Source organism: Carcharhinus amblyrhynchos, chromosome 1 (assembly GCF_965287045.1).
Source record: "Carcharhinus amblyrhynchos chromosome 1, sCarAmb.v2.hapA, whole genome shotgun sequence".
In the NCBI taxonomy this organism is placed as follows: Eukaryota; Metazoa; Chordata; class Chondrichthyes; order Carcharhiniformes; family Carcharhinidae; genus Carcharhinus; species Carcharhinus amblyrhynchos.
This window is the reverse complement of record NC_137324.1, coordinates 6,969,610-6,990,658: the sequence shown is the minus strand read 5'-3', so window position 1 is coordinate 6,990,658 and position 21,049 is coordinate 6,969,610. Positions and strand designations below refer to the sequence as shown.

General features: G+C 47.3%; 1 protein-coding gene across 5 annotated transcripts in view; it reads right to left on the bottom strand.

The window, feature by feature from the left end:
- The window catches only part of dysf (dysferlin, limb girdle muscular dystrophy 2B (autosomal recessive)), a 284,564-nt gene that overhangs the window by 36,540 nt on the left and 226,975 nt on the right, over positions 1-21,049 (bottom strand). For 3 of the 5 annotated variants that reach the window (XM_080191963.1, XM_080191788.1, XM_080191806.1), the window contains 6 exons: positions 16,996-17,161; positions 12,118-12,191; positions 11,446-11,505; positions 7,839-7,937; positions 5,934-6,062; positions 4,539-4,694 (listed from right to left, as the gene is read on the bottom strand). In XM_080191963.1, coding sequence (XP_080048089.1) covers positions 4,539-4,694; positions 5,934-6,062; positions 7,839-7,937; positions 11,446-11,505; positions 12,118-12,191; positions 16,996-17,161 — 684 coding nt within the window. Of the gene's footprint in view, positions 1-4,538; positions 4,695-5,933; positions 6,063-7,838; positions 7,938-9,227; positions 9,246-11,445; positions 11,506-12,117; positions 12,192-16,995; positions 17,162-21,049 lie in introns of all 5 variants that reach the window. The other 2 variants (XM_080191726.1, XM_080191882.1) reach the window with 2 other exon arrangements.

The following is a 21,049-nucleotide window of genomic DNA, read 5'->3' as shown; positions in this document are numbered from 1 at the left end:
ACAAGATGGTAAACTGAGACTACCTACTCAGATCAGCACAGTGCTACCCAACCTCATGGTGACACAGTGGTTAGCACTGCTGCCTCACAGCTCCAGGGACCCAGGTTCAATTCCCAGCTTGGGTCACTGTCTGTACGGAGTTTCTCCACGCTGCCTGCATGGGTTTCTTCTGGATACTCCAGTTTCCCCATTGGCCGTGTTGAATTCTCCCTCAGTGAACCTGAACCAGAGTGCAGCGACTAGGGGATTTTCACAGTAACTTCACTGGCGTTAGAGAGTCAACATCTTTTCCCAAAGGTAGTGGAGTCTAAACTCGAGGGCATAGGTTTAAGGTGAGAGGGGAGAGATAGAAAAGTGTCCAGAGGGGCAATTTTTTTCACTCAGAGGGTGGTGAGTGTCTGGAACAAGCTGCCAGAGGTAGTAGTAGAGGCGGGTACAATGTTATCTTTTAAAAAGCATTCAGACTGTTACATGGGTAAGATGGGTATAGAGGGATATGGGCCAAATATAGGCAATTGGAACTAGGCAGCACAGTGGCACAGTGGTTAGCACTGCTGCCTCACAGCCCCAGGGACCTGGGTTCGATTCCCAGCTTGGGTCAATGTCTGCACTTCCTCCCCATGTCTGCGTGGGTTTCTCCCAGGTGCTCCGGACTCCCCCCCAGATGCGCGGGTCAGATGCATAGACTCAAACAGTCGCCGGAAGTGTGGCGACTGGGGGAATTTCACAGCAACTCCATTGCATTGTTGGTGTAAGCCTTACTTGTGACTAATAAACAAACTTCATTTTCCTCTTGGCGGTTCAGTAGAAAGGGCGGCGTGGACAAGTTGGGCCGAAGGGCCTGTTTCCGAGCTGTCAACGAGCTCTTTGACTCTGCGACTGCATGCAAGCGCTAATGTAAAACTACTTGTGACACTAATAAATAAACACCCCTTAATCCACATCTGGTCCTCGTCAGCTTACCGTTTGTGGGATCTTGCTGTGCTTAGGTCAGCTGCTGTGTTTTCCCTCATTACCACGGTGACTACTCTCTTCACAAAGTGCTTCACTGGCTGTAAAGTGTCTGCGGGATGCCCTGAGATTGTTCAAGGGCTGCATATTTAATGCAAGTCTATTTTCTCCTCACACACTTTTTCTGTTCAAACGCTGCTTATTTTTTCGAACCTCCGGGGACTGGGGAACTGGCTTCAACTACCGTACGTATAAATACATACTGAGTACATGACTGCTGGCCCACACTTTTGCTTTCATTTATTTTCCCTCCAGTTGCCTCATTATCTGTGCGTCTGAGAATTTCTTTCCATCCTGACGTGTCCTGAGTAATTTTCCCTGTTCAGTCCCTGACCTTTTCCAGGGAGGCCCCTCCACTCCGCTTCTCCCACCCTCCCTTCCTCTCTCCCCACTCCACCACCACCCCCCCCCCCCACCCACCCACCACCCACCCCACCCTCCTCACTCATCATTCCGTCTCCATGGCAACAAAAAGAACAAGACTTTTGTATGCCTTATCCAATAGCGGCACTCTGGAGCGGGGAACTGAGCTTTTCTTTAGGTTGTTAACTTATTCAGTCTCAGCAGAGATTTACCAGGATGCTACCGGGACTCGATGGATTGAGTTATAAGGGGAGGCTGGATAGACTGGGACTTTCTTCTCTGGGGCGTAGGGGGGGGCCGAGGAGTGATCTTGTGGAGTTCTAAAAAAATAACGAGGGGCACAGATCAGCTAGGTACTCAATATCTTTTCCCCAAAGGTAGGGCAGTCTAAAACTAGAGGGCAGAGGTTTAAGGTGAGAGGGGAGAGATACAAAAGTGTCCGAAGGGGAAATTCTATCACACAGAGGATGGTGAGTGTCTGGAACAAGCTGCCAGAGGTAATAGCAGGGAAGGTACAATTCTGCCTTTTAAAAAACATTTAGACAGTTACATGGGTACAATGGGTATAGAGGGATATGGGCCAAATGTGGGCAATTGGGATTACAACATAGAACATAGAACATTACAGCGCAGTACAGGCCCTTCGGCCCTCAATGTTGCGCCGACCAGTGGAGCCAATCTAATGACCCTCTAAGCTGAACTTAGTTTAGGGGACTAGCTTAGGGGTTTAAAAAAAAGGCAGCATGGACAAGTTGGGCCGAAGGGCCTGTTTCCATGCTGTACACCTCTGCGACTCTGTGAGTCCTGATGATAGGAGGGACATACTAGTGGGCGGGGAGGGGGGTGGTTTTGAGAATTGTTTCCTTGGCTGACACGGTTGTCCTATTTGGTGAGCATCAGGAGAGTGGGCCCAGCACAGTGCCAGGGACCCGGGTTCGATTCCAGCTTCGGGTCACTGTGTCTGCATTGGCAACACGACTGGATTTCCTGTCTTTGGAAATGTGAAAAGGCTCCATCATAAATCCAGGATAAATGAACACCGTCTCCACTACTACCTCAGACCTGAGTCAGAATCGCCTATGGCACAGCGAGCGCACAGGTCTCTGATATCCAAGGATTATGGATTCAAGTCTCACCCCAGGGCACCAAATCTAGGCTGGCAGTGCAGTACTGAGGGTGTGCTGCATTATTAGACTCCTTCAGATGACAATCTCTTTTTTTATTCTTTATAGGATTTGGGCGTTGCTGGCAGGGCCAGCGTCTACTGCTCATTCCCGATTGTCTTTTGAACTGAGTGGCTTTCCAGGCCATTTCATTGGGCATTTAAGAACCAACCACAATTGGGTCTGGAGTCACAAGCAGGCCAGACCGGGTAAGGACGGCAGATTTCCTTCCCTTGAACGCTATTGAACCAGATGGGTTTTTACAGCAATCGATGATAGCTTCGTGGTCGTCATCACTGAGATTAATTCAGTTGCGGGGGAGACGGTGGTGTAGAGGTAACATCGCTGGACCGATAATCCAGAGGCCCAGGCTGATCCTCTGGAGGATATGGGTTCAAATCCCACCACAGCAACTGCTGCAATTTAAATTCAATGAATAAATGTGGAATATTAAAAAGTTAACTTCAGTCATGGTGACCATGAGAACATTCATCCATTATCATAAAAACCCATCTGGAGCAGACGCGATGGGCTGAATGGCCTAATTCTGCTCCTATATCTTACGGATCACTGTTGGGAAATCTCACCCAGTCTGGCCTACATGTTAATCCAGATCCACAGCAATGTGGTTGACTCTCAACTGCCCTCTGAAAGGACCAAGCAAGCCACTCAGTTCGAGGGCAACTAGGGATGGGCAATAAATGCTGACCCTGCCAGTGATGTCCACATCCCATGCAAGAAATCCAGATTTGATTGATTGAATGTTTAAATTCCACCAGTTGCCAAGGTGGGGTACGACTCCAAGCTTTAGCCGAGAGCTCTGCATTAAGAGTGATATTAACGCAATGCTGCCAACTCTGCAATAATGACAAATTATCTCTCATTTCAATGGGAACTAACAGTCTTTCAGGCATTACTCCCAAGGAGAATAGAATTCTTTGAGAGCACCAGGGACCCAGGTTCCATTCCGGCCTCGGGTCACTGTCTGTGTGGAGTTTGCATATTCTCCCCGTGTCTGCGTGGGTTTCCTCCGGGTGCTCTCGTTTCCTCCCACAGTTCAAAGATGTGCTGGTTAGGTTGACTGGCCGTGCGAAATTTACCCTAATGTCAGAAGGATTAGCAGGGTAAATGTGTGGGATTGCAGTAGCGGGGCCTGGATGGGATTGTGGTCAGTGCAGACTCGATGAGCCAAATGGCCTCCTTCCAGGTTCTGGCCTAGTTCCGGGATTCATATCTCAGCTTTGAAACCATAGAAACCATAGAAAATTACAGCTCAGAAACAGGCCTTTTGGCCCTTCTTGTCTGTGTCAAACCATTTTTCTGCCTAGTCCCACTGACCTGCATTTGAACCATATCCCTCCACACCCCTCTCATCCATCAACCCATCCAAGTTTTTCTGAAATGTTAAAAGTGAGCCCACATTTACCACTTTATCTGGCAGCTCATTCCACACTCCCACCACTCTCTGTGTGACGAATCCCCCCCTAATATTCCCTTTAAACTTTTCCCCTTTCACCCTTAACCCACGCCCTCTGGTTTTTTTTCTCCCCCAGCCTCAGTGGAAAAAGAGCCTTTGGGTCACTGTTTGTGTGGAGTCTGCACATTTTCCCCGTGTCTGCATGGGTTTCCTCCGGGTGCTCCTGTTATCCTCCCGGCCGTGCTAAATTCTCTCTCAGTGTAACCCGAACAGGCGCCGGAGTGCGGTGACTGGGGGATTTTCGCAGTAACTTCATTGCCGTGTTAATGTAAGCCTACTTGTGACACGAATAAATAAACTTTAAAAACTGAACAGAAGTCCTTCAGTGGCGAGGAACTGCTTGAGTTGAGAACACTTTAGATGGTGAAATGCGTTGCAAACCTTTTTTTGTGAATCTAACTACATGGGGGCCTGAGCTCTCGTGCCCATAAGGAAGTGAAACTAATGGATGGGTGAAAAAAAGCTTTTTGAAACAGAGGCAAGATAACAGCTTTTCACTCACGGATGCACGACGGCACACTGACCTTCCCGTTGGAATCCTTGGGCTGAAGCCCAAAGGCTCGGACAACATAAATCCTGACTAGACACTCCTGGAGTCCGCTGGCTGGGAGTTCATGGAACTGACGAGGTGGGTTGGGTACAGAGGGGTCATCAGGAAGTGCATAGATCTTGAAACTGCCCTGGAGAACATCAACAGCATTCAGTTAGGGCCATCATAACAACACATTGTACAATCAATTCAATTGGTTAGCGTGTTGTCCAGTGTAGAACTCCAATCCCAGAAATTCCCAGTTGCATGATCCATTAGTGGACTTAACTCAAAGTGCTGTTAGGTTGGTGGGATCTTGCTCTGCAGTAAGGGCGGCATGGTGCCACAGTGGTTAGCACTGCTACCTCATAGCGCCAGGGATCTGGGTTCGATTTCAGGCTTGCCTATGTGGAGTTTGCATGTTCTCCCCGTGTCTGCATGGGTTTCCTCCGGGTGCTCTGCTTTTTTCCCATACTCCAAAGCTGTGCGGGCTAGGCGGATTGGCCGTGCTAAATTGCCCCACAGTGTCCAGAGATGTGTAGGTTAGGGGGATTAGCAGGGTAAATGCACGGGGTGACGGAATTTTCTTTGGCTGCTCCGGTTTTCTCCCACACTCTAAACATGCACAGGTTATGCTGATTGCTAAATGCTAAATTGCCCCTTAGTGTCGGGGGAATTAGCAGGGTAAATACGTGGGGTTATGGGGATAGGGCTTGGGTGGGATTGTTGTTGGTGCAGGTTTGATGGACCCAATGGCCTCTTTCCGCACCGTTGGGATTCAATGATTCTCTGAGTCCCTGTGTTGCATGGAGATGCCAGCGTTAGACTGGGGTAAACACAATAAGAAGTCTCACAACAGCAGGTTAAAGTCCAACCAGTTTATTTGATAGTAAACCCACAAGCTTTCGGGGTTGGACTTTAACCTGCTGTTGTGAGACTTCTCCCTGCATTGCAGCAGAGCGGACATTACTAGCATACTCAGTCGGAGTTTAAGAGGGTCGACTCAATGGTTACATATTTTCTCCTTCTCCCCTTCGTGACAGCAGATGTGATAATGTCTAACTTCCAGTTTCCTGGCAAAACACACACATCCTACAACTGAACATCCGTACAAGTCAGGAGGCTCAGAAGCAGAGGCCCTTGGCTGGATCTCCTTTATCAGTTGGTTTCAAAGGTACTTTCTGCTTATCTTCAGCATTAAGCAGGAACTGAGGTTGACATTGTCCTATGAGGGTATCTCAGAGATGCACCGATTGATACCATTAATTATTGGATTGTTGGTGAAGCTTTTCCTCTGCCTCTTTCGTTCCATTGGATTAACCTCTCCAAAATCCAATTCCAAATGCTGAGCAACATCAAATCTGGGTGACACCGCACCTTGTTCCCTTACCTTGAATTCTCCCACCACTGAAGGATCCTCATCTTCACCCTGAGTCTTCCCACGGTGCAGAGTGAAGGTACGGCAGAAATCTGTTAACCCTTCAAACTCCTCAACTTTCTCCAGCTCAACATTGTAGACCTGTGGAACATTAGGATGGCAAGGTGTGAAAGTCCTTCACTGTCTACTGAGGAGCCCAGCAGAACATGGAATAATTGTAAGATCACAGAACAGTTCCAGCACAGAAGGAGAGCATTCAGCCACAATCCATCACGCAAACCAGCCTCCCATCCATTGACTCTGTCTACACTTTCCACTGCCTTGGCAAAGCAGCCAGTGTAATTAAGGACCCCACGCACCCCGGACCTTCTCTCTTCCACCTTCTTCCATTGGGAAAAAGATACACAAGTCTGAGAACACATACCAACCAACTCAAGAACAGCTTCTTCCCTGCTGAGATCAGACTTTTGAATGGACTTACCTCGCACTAAGTTGATCTTTCTCTACATCCTAGTTATGACTGTAACACTATATTCTGCACCCGCTCCCTTCCTTCTCTATGAACAGTATGCTTTGTGTGTATCGTGCGCAAGGAACGATACTTTTCACTATATATGTGTAACAATAATAAATCAAATCAGTGCTTGGACCCTAGCTATTCACAATATACAACAATGATTCGCAAAACGGAACCAAATGTAATATTTCCAAGTTTGCTGATGACACAACACTTGATGGGAATAGTGAGGAGGATTCAGGATGATTTAGTCAAGTTGAGTGAGTGGACAAACTCAAGGCAGATGCAGTGGATAAATTAATCCAATGAAGATCAAGTGAAGAACATGGAAGAGTTAAGCTGCAGCATGCTACGGTGCAGAGGGATCTGGGGGTCCTTGTGCATGAGTCGCAAAAACCCAGCCTGCAGGTGCAGCAGGTGGTCAGGAAGGCAAATGGGATGCTGGCCTTCATAGCGAGGGGGATTGAATATAAAAGCAGGGAGGTCTTGCTGCAACTGTACAGGGCACTGGTGAGGCCGCAGCTGGAGTACTGTGTGCAGTTTTGGTCGCTGCACTTGCGCAAAGATATTTTGGCCTTGGAGGGAGTGCAGAGGAGGTTCACTAGGCTGATACCGGAGATGAGGGGGTTGAACTATGAAGAGAGGCTGAATAGACTGGGTCTGTACTCGTTAGAGTTTAGAAGGATGAGGGGGGATCTTATAGAGACATATAAGATAATGAAGGGGATGGATAGGGTAGAGGTAGAGAGATTCTTCCTGCTCAGGACTAGAGGGCACAGCCTCAAGATAAAGGGGGGGGCGGTTTAGAACGGAGTTGAGGAGGAAGTTCTTCACTCAAAGGGTGGTGAATCTCTGGAATTCTCTGCCCGCTGAAGTGGTGGAGGCTGCCTCGCTAAATATATTTAAGTCATGGGTAGATAGGTTTTTGGTAGGCAAAGGAATTAAGGGTTATGGGGAGAGGGCGGGAAAGTGGAACTGATCCACTTCAGATCAGCCATGATCTTATTGAATGGCGGGGCAGGCTCGAAGGGCTAGATGGCCTACTCCTGCTCCTATTTCTTATGTTCTTAACTGGATTTTTTTTCAAGTGTGAATCAGCACTTTGGAGAGGGAATGGATTTCCACACAAAGTGCGGTGGAAATCTCGAACCCCCTCTCAGGCTGTGCTTACTGACATTTTCAAAACAAAATTGGAGTGATTTTTTTGTTGGTTAAAGGAAGGGAGGGAGAATGGAATTAAGATACCATTCAGCCCTGAGCTAATGGGCTAGCAGAGTGTGACTGAGGGGCTGAACTGCCTGCCTCTGTTCTTAATAATCTTTGGAACAATTGAGAGAACAAGGCTGTTCACTGTGGCCAATACTGATGATACCAGGAAGTGTATGGATTGCACACAGTACCTGGAGCGTGTCAAAGCCTTTATTCAGGTAAGTCCCACATTTGTTGATCTCGCCCATTGATGCGTAGAACTTGCTCCACCAATCCACAAACTCGTCTTCCTGAGGGAACAAACAGTATCATCCATGGCAGGTTAGCTGAATGTCGGAAATAGCAAAAGCATTTACTGTCAAATAAGATCACTCTTTCCTTCTTCCGCCATGGAATTGAGATGATCAGAATGTGGAGCTGACGCTGGTGATAACACAGCTATACATCGCCTCACCCACCACTCACCCACCCACCCATCCTTCCACTCACCCACTCACTCTTCCACCACCCACCCACTCACCCTTCCACCACCCACCCACTCACCCTTCCACCACCCACCCACTCACCCTTCCACCACCCACCCACTCACCCTTTCACCACCCGCTCACCCATCCGTCCATCACCCACCCATCCTTCCACCATCCACCCACTCCTCACTCCCCCACAACAGCCCCTATCCCCACCATCCCCCCAAGGTCCTCCCCACCATCCCCCCAACCCATCCCCTCCTTCCCCACCCCCACCACCTCACTGGCCACCCCACCCTCCCCACCCATCCCCCACCTCCACCCACTCCCTTGCCATCACCCCCCCCCCGCAGCCCCCCCCCACCCCTGCCAACAACCTCCCCACCCATCCCTCCAGCCATCCACCCACCCCCTTTCCAACCCACCCAACCATCCCCTTTGTAAAGCGCCTTGGAATATTTTGCTCTGTTAAAGATCCCATGTAAAAGCAAGTTGCTTTCAAAGAACAAAGGAAATTACAGAACAGGCCCTTCGGCCCTCCAAGCCTGCACCGAGCACGCTACCTGAATTAACTAAAGCCCCCCCAACCCTTCAGGAACCATATCCCTCTATTCCTATCCTATTCATGTAGTTATTAAGATACCCCTTAGAAGCTACTATTGTACCCGCTTCCACTAGCTCCCCCCGGCAGTGAGTTTCATTCATAGAAACAGAAACTAGAAGCAGGAGTAGGCCACTTGGCCCTTCGAGCCTGCTCCCCCATTCATCTTGATCGTCAAATTCTTCTGATCGCCCCCTTCCTCCCATATCCCTTGATCCCTTTCGTCCCAAGAAAAATCACTAATTACTTTTTGAAATCAGGCAACATTTTGGTCTCAACTACATTCGGTGGCAGCGAATGCTGCTGCTTGTCAATCGGAGATTCTAACAATCCATTTACCCTCCACCAGACAAAACAATTCTAATCACATTTATCCAGCCAGTTTTCAGGTCTCTTTAACCCGTCTATCCAATCTAACCTTCAGTGCAAACCTCACAGGGTTACTGCTTCCATGTAGACACCGGGTAGTAACTGATACCCACATAGGTTGTTAATGATTCTGCCAAACTCACCCACATTGTCTCCTGATGCTGCAAAAAGTACGATGCAATCAAAAGTAAAACATCAGTTAGTCTGAGGATTAGCGATTAAACATTCACCTCACAAATAGAATAGGATCGACTTCCTTTCAATTAAAGTGTTGCCGGAGTTTGTTGCCCATCCCTACTTGCTGTTGTGAGGTTGGTAGTCCATCCTTTTTAAATGTTTTACTCCGCGCTTAAAGTTACAAAGTCACTGCTCAGGATGGAACCGGGCAAACCTGAATCTATTCCTCGCCCACTCCAAAAAAAAACCAAACTCAAGTTCCAATTTCAAGGCCAAGTGCTGGTAAATGGGATTAGGTGGGAGTTCTAGTGTGTCAGTGCAGACTCGATGGGCCAAAGGGCCTCTTCTGTACTCTATTGCTGGAATGCCCGCCCCATGGTCGGGAACACCTGGGAACACCATCACCTGGAGGTTCCCCCTCCAAGCCACTACCATCCTAACTTGGAAATATATCGTCGTTCCTTCATTACCACTGGGTCAAAATCCTGGGACTCCCTCTCTAACGGCACTGTGGGTCTACCTACACCACGTGGGCTACAGCGATTCAAGCAGGCAGCTCACCGCCGTCTTCTCAAAGGCAATTAGAGATGGGCAAAAAATTCTGGCAGAATCTAAAAGGTTTTAATCGATCATCCCCTAGCTCTGGAATATTTGGGAATATTTCAGTACGTCTTTGAACACGGATTGCTACAGCCCTCTCGTGTTGTCCAATTTACGTCCTTGTAACAGGACATTTTCACTATAAATACATTTCAAACATACTTCACCACAAGCTTCAAATGAAAGAATATTTAAGATGCACGGCGCAACTTCTGGTCTCGAGGAAATAAAGACTCAGGGAATATTTAAACCGGTGGAATTGGTTCAATCTTTCCTTTGGAAATGTTGTTTATTGCCTAAAATATCATAGCACCCCTACAGTGGAGCAGGAAGCCATTCAGCCCACTGAGTCTGTACCGACCACAATCCCACCCAGGCCCTATCTCCATAACCCCATGCATTTACCTTATCTAGTCCCCCTGATAATTTATCATGGCTAATCCACTGAACCCGCACATCTTTGGACTGTGGGAGGAAACCGGAGCACCCGGAGGAAACCCACGCAGACACGGGGAGGGTGTGCAAACTCCACACTGACAGTCACCCGAGCCGGGAGTCGAACCCGAGTCCCTGGCACTGTGAGACGGCAGTGCTAACCACTGTGCCACCGTTACCAGTTACCCTGAGGCGTAAACTTAGGTTAACGCAGAGTTAAACAGCTATTGTGGAGCTGCAGTCATGTGAATTCGACAACTGGTTGGAGTGTTTACGAGAATGTGACTGTTTACATGCCCTTTGCCTCCTGGTGTTAACCAATAAATCACCAGATTTATGGAATTTCCAACTTGCTATGGGGGAATGTGAACTCATTAGCTCACAGGTATTAACTGAGTACCACAGACACTAGTTTACAGAACCAGCACAAAAGACATGGTTACATGGGAGCCAGATGGTTTGACACCAAATAACTGGTTGGACTTAAACCTGGTGTTGTGAGGCTTCTCACTGTGTTTACCCCAGTCCAATGCTAGCATCTCTACATCACCGAATAACAATTCATGCCAAAGGACTTTAACTCTCTGAACTCCATCTCCCAAACATGCAACCTCCACCAGCTAGAAGGACATGGGCTACAGCTACGCGGCGCCTCCAAGCTCCCCTCTGCGTTACATTCCATCTTGATTTGGACATTCAAGGGGGGAACTTTTCCCATTCTGCCCACCACGTGCAAGGGATTGGCCCTGGAAAGGTCCGTTGACCTCAGGTGGGATTTCCCGGTTTTCGGGCAAGCGCGGTTGGAGAATCCCGCCCATAAAATCCTGGAATTCCCTAGCTAACTGCACTGTGAGGGTATCTACACTACAGAGACTGCAATGACAGAAGAAGGAAGTCTACCACCGCCATCTAAAGGGACAGCTCAGCCTGGGTGATTAATGTTCTTGATATTCTGAGCAACTGTAGACAAAAATGAAATGGAAATCTTTCAGTCTGTTCCTGGGATTATGTCTTCAGCCAGAGTTTCCAACAAGAAAGTGGCAGCAGTGGTTAACGCAAAGGGCTGAGAAAAGCTTAGCGGGGCAAATCCCGACCATTAAACCTGCCCAAGATACGACATTGAAGATATGTAAATGAAGCCATACGTACATGGAGGCTGGACATAGAAGGGGATTTATTCAAAGTTGAGCTGGTCATGCAGCCTGCAAACTGCAAATTAAAAGGAGTTGTTAGAAAGGTTAGTGCACCAAGCAACAGCAAGATTTAAACACAAGGGCCTCCCCCCTCCACAAAACGCCATCAAGGCAGGGTTGCCACATCCCGCCTTGAACACAATTCATTCGTCACTACATGACTGGGTCAACCTGATGGGACAACAAAGGCTGTCAGTACGGTTGCAAAGAAGGGTTTACGTGGAAATGCAAGTTCCCCCCCTGCCTCCCGCCTGTGGATAAAGGTCAATGGCTTGGCATTCCTTTACTCATACGCCAATGACACCAATTCTCCTGTAACAGTGGGTTAATGATCAATGTTGACCACAGCAGAGATTAGGCACAGGGCGAAGCTGATTACAGTACGATGGCAATGAAGGTTAAGAGATGGCATGGCGCTCCAAGAGATTTGTCTTTATCATTCCCGTCCGATTAACCGATGAAGAGAAACCGATAAAGGATGACAGGCCTGCACTAGAGAGAAAAAGCACAGATAGTTCAAAGGCCGCTTTCTGGATTCCTCATGGGAAACAGGCAAAGAGCTTCGACAGAGAGTAGTAAATACTTCTCCCGTTCCTGGCGGGCATGTGGTTTCAGACTGGAAGCTTACCTGGCCTGGAATCAGAGGCTGTCTGTCATCAATATCGATTAGCACGTCATCTCGGAGCGAGGGGCTTCGTTCATCTACAGAGACAGAGAGAAGATGGTCCAAGGCTACAGGTTTAACTTCAGACCTGCTGTAGGCACACTCTTTCTATCAGCACGTTGCAGCGCTACTACTGGTGGGAAGATATAATTACCGAGAGACAAGTTTACATAGCTAGTTCTCATTATGAAAATAGACACAGAGTTTTACAATGGAAATAAAACAATAAGGACAAATGTGAGGTAATGCATTTTGGAAGGTCTAATACAGATAGGAAATATACAGTAAATGGCAGGACCCTTAAGAGCATTGATAGGCAGAGGGATCTGGGTGTACAGGTACACAGGTCACTAAAAGTGGCAACGCAGATGGAGAAGGTAGTCAAAAAGGCATACAACATGCTTGCCTTCATCAGCCGGGGCACTGAGTTTAAATATTGGCAAGTCATGTTGCAGCTTTATAGAACCTTAGTTAGGCCGCACTTGGAACATACTGTTCAATTCTGGTTGCCACACTACCAGAAGGATGTGGAGGTTTTGGAGAGGATACAGAAAAGATTTACCAGGATGTTGCCTGGTATGGAGGGCATGAGTCGCAAAAACCCAGCCTACAGGTGCAGCAGGTGGTCAGGAAGGCGAATGGGATGCTGGCCTTCATAGCGAGGGGGATTGAATATAAAAGTAGGGAGGTCTTGCTGCAACTGTACAGGGCACTGGTGAGGCCGCAGCTGGAGTACTGTGTGCAGTTTTGGTCGCCGCACTTACGCAAGGATATTTTGGCCTTGGAGGGAGTGCAGAGGAGGTTTACGAGGCTGATACCAGAGATGAGGGGGTTGAGCTATGAGGAGAGGCTGAATAGACTGGGCTTGTACTCGTTAGAGTTTAGAAGAATGAGGGGGGATCTCATTGAGACGTATAAGATGATGAATGGGATGGATAGGATAGAGGTGGAGAGGTTCTTCCCGCTCAGAAAGGACAGTAGGACGAGGGGGCATATCCTCAAGATAAAGGGGGGGCGGTTTAGAACGGAGTTGAGGAGCAACTTCTTCACTCAAAGGGTGGTGAATCTCTGGAATTCTCTGCCCGTTGACGTGGTGGAGGCTACCTCGCTGAATATATTTAAGACACGGGTAGATAGGTTTTTGGTAGCCAAGGGAATTAAGGGTTATGGGGAGAGGGCGGGAAAGTGGAACTGATCCACTTCAGATCAGCCATGATCTTATTGAATGGCGGGGCAGGCTCGAAGGGCTAGATGGCCTACTCCTGCTCCTATTTCTTATGTTCTTATGCATTAGCTATGAGGAGAGATTGGAGAAACTTGATTTGTTCTCACTTCCAAGAGGGAGGTTGAGGGACGACCTGATAGAAGTCTACAAGATTATGAAAGGCATGGACAAGAGTGGATAGTCAGAAGCTTTTTCCCAGGGTGAAAGAGTCGATTACTAGGGGGCACAGGTTTAAGGTGTGAGGGGTAAGGTTTAAAGGAGATATACGAGGCAAGTTTTTTACACAGAGGGTGGTGGGTGCCTGGAACTCGCTGCCTGGGGAGGTAGTGGAAGCAGATATGATAGTGACTTTTAAGGGGCATCTGGGCAAGTACATGAATAGGATGGGAATAGGGCGATACGGTCCCCAGAAGGGTATGGGGTTTTAGTTTAGTCAGGCAGCATGGTCGGTGCAGGCCTGGAGGGCTGAAGGACTTATTCCCGTCCTGTAATTTTCTTTGCTCTTTGACTCAATGTTTAAACAGAGGCTGATTTTCAGCCCCAAACATGGTCCAGATGACCTTGCGACTCTCACCAACTTTTACAGATGCACCGTAGAAAGCATTCTTTCTGGTTGTATCACAGCTTGGTATGGGCTCCTGCTCTGCCCAAGACTGCAAAGAACCACAAAGGGTTGTGAACATTGCCCAATCCATCACATCAACCAACCTCCACTGACTCCATCTACACTTCTACACCTGAGTATGACAGGGAAGGTGGATAAACTTAAAGAGTTTCATAGGTAAGGTGGATTCATTTAAAGCTTGGATTACCACATGGAAATATGATGTTGTGGCAATCACAGAGATTCGGATGAAAGAAGGGCAGGGCTGGCAATTTAGCATTCCAGGATTTAGATGCTTCAGGCGAGATAGAGTGGGTGACAAAAGAGGAGAATGTCACAGCTACACAGAGGGAGGATACCTTGGCGCGATCATGTAGTGAGGCCATGTGGGTAGAACTCTGGAAGAGGAGGGGTGTAATCACACTTGTTGGGGTTGTATTACAGGCCTCTCAATAGTCATCATGAGGTGGAGGAGCTGATACGTCAACAGATTATGGGAAGGTGTAAAAATAACAGGGTTGTTGTGATGGACGAGATTAACTTCCCGAACATGTACTGGGATTCTTTTAGTTCTGGGGGCTTGGATGGGGCAGAGTTTGCTCAGTGTGTCCAAGCGTGCTGAAGGCAATTGTCCAACTTCGGAAGGAGCTATCTTAGACCTGGTTCTGGGAAATGAGCCCAGAAGGTGATTGATGTCTCAGTGGGGGACCAGTTTGGGAACAGTGATCACAATTCTGTAAGTTACACAAGGGTAGAAGGAGTCCCAGAGTGAAAGTACAAAACGGGGGGAAGGCTAGCTACGCCAGTATTAGGCAGGAGTGAGGAATGTAGACTGGGACTGGCTGTTTGAGGGTAAATCCACATCCGATATATGGAAGTCTTTTAAAAGTCAGTTGTTAACGATTCAGAACAAGTGCGTCCCTGTTAAAATGAAGGATAAAGATGGCAAGCTTCGGGAACCCTGGATGACAAGAGGGATTGTGAGCTTAGTGAAAGGGAAGAAGGAAGCATATATAAACTTCAGGAAATTGAAAATAGATAAGGCTCTGGAATACAAAGACAGCACTAAAGTGCTTAAACAGGGACTTAGGAGAGCAAGAAGTGGCCATAAAATGTCCTTGGCAGGCAGGATGAAGGAAAATCCCAAAGCTTTTTATGCATATATAAGGAGGAAGAGGATGGCTAAGGAAAGGGTAGGTCTGCTCAAGGACAATGAAGAGAATTTGTGTGCAGAGCCAGATGAAGTGGGTGAGGTCCTTAATGAGGACTTTGCATCAGTATTCACAAAGGAGAGGGATGTGGCAGATATTGAGTGCAGAAAGGAGGTTGTTGTATGAGGTTAGAAAGGATAGCAGGACTAGAGGGCACAGCCTCAAGGGGGGGGGGGCAGTTTAGAACGGAGTTGAGGAGGAACTTCTTCACTCAAAGGGTGGTGAATCTCTGGAATTCTCTGCCCATTGAAGTGGTGGAGGCTACCTCGCTGAATATATTTAAGTCACGGGTAGATAGGTTTTTGACAGACAAGGGAATTAAGGGTTATGGGGAGAAAGCGGGAATGTGGAACTGATCCACTTCAGATCAGCCATGATCTTATTGAATGGCGGGGCAGGCTCGAAGGGCTAGATGGCCTACTCCTGCTCCTATTTCTTATGTTAAATCTCATGGAATCCAGGATGAGGTAGGCAATTGAAGACAAAATTGGCTTGGTGACGGAATGTGGAGATGCCGGCGTTGGACTGGGGTAAACACAGTAAGAAGTCTCACAACACCTGACTCACCTGACAAAGGGGCAGACCCCGAAAGCTAGTGGGTTTACTATCAAATAAAGTTGTTGGACTTTAACCTGATGTTGTGAGACTTCTTGATGACAGAAGCCAGAGGGTGGTTGTAGAGAGTTGCTTTTCAAACTGGAGGCCTGTGACCAGCGGTGTGCCTCAGAGATGGGTGCTGGGTCCACAGTTACTTGTCATTTATATTAATAATTTGGATGAGAATATAGGAGGCATGGTTAGTAAGTTTGCAGATGACACCAAGATTGGTGACAGAGTGGACAGTACAGAAGGTTATCTCGGATTGCAACGGGATCTTGATCAATTGGGCCAATGGGCTGACGAATGGCAGATGGAATTTAATTTAGGTAAATGCGACATGATGCATTTTGGGAGACTGAACCAAGGCAGGACTTACTCAGTTAATGACTGTTGGGGAGAACTACAGAACAAAGAGATCTAGCTGTACAGATTCATAGCTCCTTGGAAGTGGAGAGGGTATTGAAGAAAACATTTGGCATGCTTGGTTTCATTGATCAGAACATTGAATACAGGAGTTGGGACGTCTTGTTGAAGTTGTACAAGACATTGGTAAGGCCACACTTGGAATACTGTGTACATTTCTGGTCACTCTATTATAGAAAGGATATTATTAAACTAGAAAGAGTGCAGAAAAGGATGCTACTGGGACTTGATGGTTTGAGTCATAAGGAGAGGCTGGATAGACTGAGGCTTTTTTCCCTGGAGCGTAGGAGGCTGAGGGGTGATCTTATAGAGGTCTATAAAATAATGAGGGGCATAGATCAGCTAGATAGTCAATATCTTTTCCCAAAGATAGGGGGGGTCTAAAACTATAGAGGGCAAAGGTTTTAGGTGAGAGGAGAGAGATACAAAAGTGTCCAGAGGGGCAATGTTTTTCACACAGAGGGTGGTGAGTATCTGGAACGAGCTGCCAGAGATAGTAGTAGAGGCAGGTACAATTTTGTCTTTAAAGGAAGGGTTTCGACATGGGTAAGATGGATATAGAGGGATATGGGCCAAATGCAGGCAATTGGGACTAGCTTAGGGCAGCATGGACAAGTTGGGCTGAAGGGCCTCTGTCTGTGCTGTAAAGTTCTATGATTCTGTGAGTCTAACATGGCTGCACTGTGACTACACCATGGCATTGGCTGTACATTGTATAATTACAGTTGTTATTTGAGCAACCACACTGGACTGGGGTTAAAGGAGAATTCAGCTCTTACCAGCTTGAAGCATAGCAGATTGCCTCTTCTCCATATAAGGATCACAGTAAAACTCTCCTAGGGACCGGATTGTACATTGTCCCACTATCGGTCTCCTTCCAAACTGTCTGTTGTCAATCACCTTCACAGTGATGGGTGGGGAATACAGTTCCTCTTTTGGTAAACGCTGGAATGGGGAATAAGTTGAAAAAAAACACAAGAGTTAAAAGCACCAGAAATAGTGCAAGGTATAATAAAATTTAAAGTCTAGTTCATTTATTAGTGTCACAGGTAGGCTTTTATTAACATTGCAATGAAGTTACTGTGAGAATTTCCTACTAGTCACCACACTGGTGAATGTTCGGGTACACTGAGGGAGAATTTAGCATGGCCAATGCACCGAGCCAGCACGTCTTTTGGACTGTGGGAGGAAACCGGAGCACCCGGAGGAAACCCACACAGACACGGGGGGAACGTGCAAACTTTGCACAGACAGAGACCCAAACTGGAATGGAACCCCTGGAGCTGCCAGTAACCTCCGACACCGTTCCTGTGAAGCTCAATCTGAGCTGATGAATAACGCCTCGTTTTCTGATAACTCGCTTCACTTTTCCAAACAACATCAAGTTCAGCAATTTGAGACCATCACTCTGCTCCACAAAACTCTGGGATTCCAAACCAACCAGGTCAAGAACAGCTTCTTCCCTGCTGCCACCAGACTTTTGAATGGACCTACCTTATATTAAGCTGATCTTTCTCTACACTGTAGCTATCACTGTAACACTACATTCTGCACACTCTCCTTTCCTTCTCTATGAACGGTATGCTTTATCTGTATAGCATGCAAGAAACAATACATTTCCTTGTACACTAATGCATGTGACAATAATAAATCAAATCAGACAGCACCTATCGCTGGTGATTGTGTTGTTGCCATTTACACTTCCCCTTGGCCAACCTTTCCTTTCCTTCTTTTTGTCTCATTACCATCTCCTTCTTCCTTCCATCATCAACCCCTTTTGTCGCTTTGTCACTCCTGCCCTGCCACATTAACACAGATCATTTCTTTTCTTCTCTCCTCCTTTCTCAATACCACCCCACCCCTCCCCTCCACCTTCTCTTTGAACTTTGACAGACAAGGGAATTAAGGGTTATGGGAAGAGGGCGGGAATGTGGAACTGATCCACTTCAGATCAGCCATGATCTTATTGAATGGTGGGGCAGGCTCGAGGGGCTAGATGGCCTACTCCTGCTCCTATTTCTTATGTTCTTATGTTACATCCCCAACTTCCTCCGGCTCTGAAGAAAGGGCATCAACTGAAATGTGAACAGGAATTCTTCAGCCGTTCTTGCCCGGCTGCCTCTGCAAGCGAGGATAGAGAATTTGGTGCTCTGTAGTGGATCTGGAGAATCCCACTGGAAAATTCCAGCCGCTAACTCTATCTCTCTCTCCTGAAATGGTGCCAAGGCAACAATCTCTTCCTCAATGTCAGTAAAACGAAGGAGATGGTCATCGACTTCAGGAAGTGTACTGGAGGACACGCTGTGCGGTGATGAAGTGGAAATGGTCGAGAGCTTCAAGTTTCTAGGGGTTCGGATCACCAACAATGTGTCCTGATCCCATCATGGTGACGTTGTAGTGGAGAAAGCCCACCAATGCATCTACTTTCTCAGAAGACTAAGGATATTTGGCATGTCCGCTACGACTCTCACCAATTTTACAGATGCACCATAGAAAGCATTCTTTCTGGTTGTATCACAGCTTGGTATGGGCTCCTGCTCTGCCCAAGACCGCAAGGAACTACAAAAGCTCATGAATGTAGCCCAATCCATCACACAAACCAGCCTCCCATTCACTGACTCTGTCTACACTTCCTACTGCCTCTGGAAAGCAGCCAGCATAATTAAGGACCCCATGCACCCCGGACATTCTCTCTTCCACCTTCTTCCATCATTCAGTGAGATAATGGTTAATCCATGACCTAACTCTATCTCACAATCTCAGATTTAATGTATTAATCTCGAGAGTTCCAAATTTCCATCACACTTTACATGAAAAATTGTTTCCGCATTTTACTCTAATAGTTAGACCATCCACCCACTAGTCCAAGGTCCCAAAATCATCTCCATCTATCTTATCCTTGTCTCTCAATCCTGAAAACTTTGATCAAATCACTCCTTAATTTTTTGAATTAAATTTATTTGGAGTTTGTTCAATCATACCTCACAGCTTAACCCTGGGGTTCAGATACTATTCCACTAAATCTACACTGCGCTCCCCCCAGGGCCAATATATCCCTCCGCATGCGTGATATCCAGTACTTATCCCGTACTCCAGGTGTGATCTAACCAGGGTTTAGTACAGCTGAAATATGACTTCTACCCTTTTGTAGACTAGTCAAAGGTTAACATTTAGCACTGCTGCCTCACTGTCATGGGTTCAATTCCTGTCTGCCTATGTGGAGTCTGCATGTTCTCCCCATGTCTGCGTGGGTCTCCTGTGGATGCTCTGGTTTCCTCCCACAGTCCAAAGGTGTGCGGGTTAGGTGGATTGGCCATGCTGAATGCGCAGAGTTATGGGGATAGGGTGGAGGAAAGGGCCTGGATAAGATGCCCTTTCAGAGAATGGCTGCAGGTTCCATCGAACCATTGAAATGAAACAGCATAGGAGGGGTCCATTTGGCCAATCTTGTCCATGCTGAACCAAAGCACCCTTTCAATGGGCCGAATGGCCTCCTTCTGCACTGTCATGATTCTGTGGGGTTCCATTTGTCTTTTTAATTATTGTTTGGAGTTGTTAGTAACATTTTAATGATCTATTTAGCTAGCTGCTCAGATCTCCACTGTTCCTAGCCTTTTACCATTGACAAAACACTCTGTTCCATCTATTTAGGGTGAGGTTTTTTTTCTTTATTCTTCCATGGGGCATGGGCATTACTGGCAAGGTCCACATTCATTGGCCATCCCTAATTGCCCAAGAACGGGGAGGACTGAAACCCATTTCCCACAATTTTGCCCATTCACTGAATCGAACCATATCCCGGAGCGAGTTTCCATTTAGAATGAATGCTTTCTCCATATTGGACTGACAGAATTCCCCTGAAGGGATACACACAGAGTCTATAGGGGGAGTTTTCCCATCCCGTCCTCCATGGGAATCGTAGCGGGCAGGGGGGCAGATCATGCAGAGGTCTGCTGACCTTGGGTGAGATTTTCTGGTTTTGGGGCAAAAGTCGGCCCAAAAATCCGGCCCTATATCTCCCTTAAAATGAAGCTGTTGTGCACAAACTGTTTGTCTCAGTGTAGCAATGTAATACAGCAATGTAAGAGGCAGCATGATGGCGCAGTAGTTAGGAACTACAAAAGGTCTTGAACGTAGCCCAACCCACCACACAAACCAGCCTCCCATCCATTGACTCTGTCTACACTTCCTGCTGCCTCGGAAAAGCAGCCAGCATAACTAAGGATCCCACGCACCCCGGACATTCTCTCTTCCACCTTGCTCCATCGGGAAAAAGGTACAAAAGTCTGAGGTCACGTACCAACCGACTCAAGAACTGCTTCTTCCCTGCTGCTGTCAGACTTTTGAATGGACCTACCTCGCATTAAGTTGACCTTTCTCTACACCCTAGCTATGACTGTAACACCACATTCTGCGCCCTCTTCTTTCCTTCTCTATGAACGGTATGCTTTGTCTGTATAGCGTGCAAGAAACGCTACTTTTCACTGAAAGTTAATACATGTGACAATAATAAATCAGTCAAATCAAATCAAAGCACTGCAGCCTCGCAGTGCCAGGGACCCGGGTTCGATTCCCGGCTTGGGTCACTGTCTGTGCAGAGTCTGTACATTCTCCCCGTGTCTGCGTGGGTTTCCGCCGAGTGTTTTGACTTCCTCCCACAGTCTGAAAGACATACTGGTTAGGTGCATTGGCCGTGCTAAATTCTCCCTCAGTGTACCCGAACAGGCGCCGGAGTGTGGCAACTAGGAGACTTTCACAGTAACTTCATTGCAGTGTTAATGTAAGTCGACTTGCGACACTAATAAATAAACTTGAGCTGAAATGTTCTTGTGC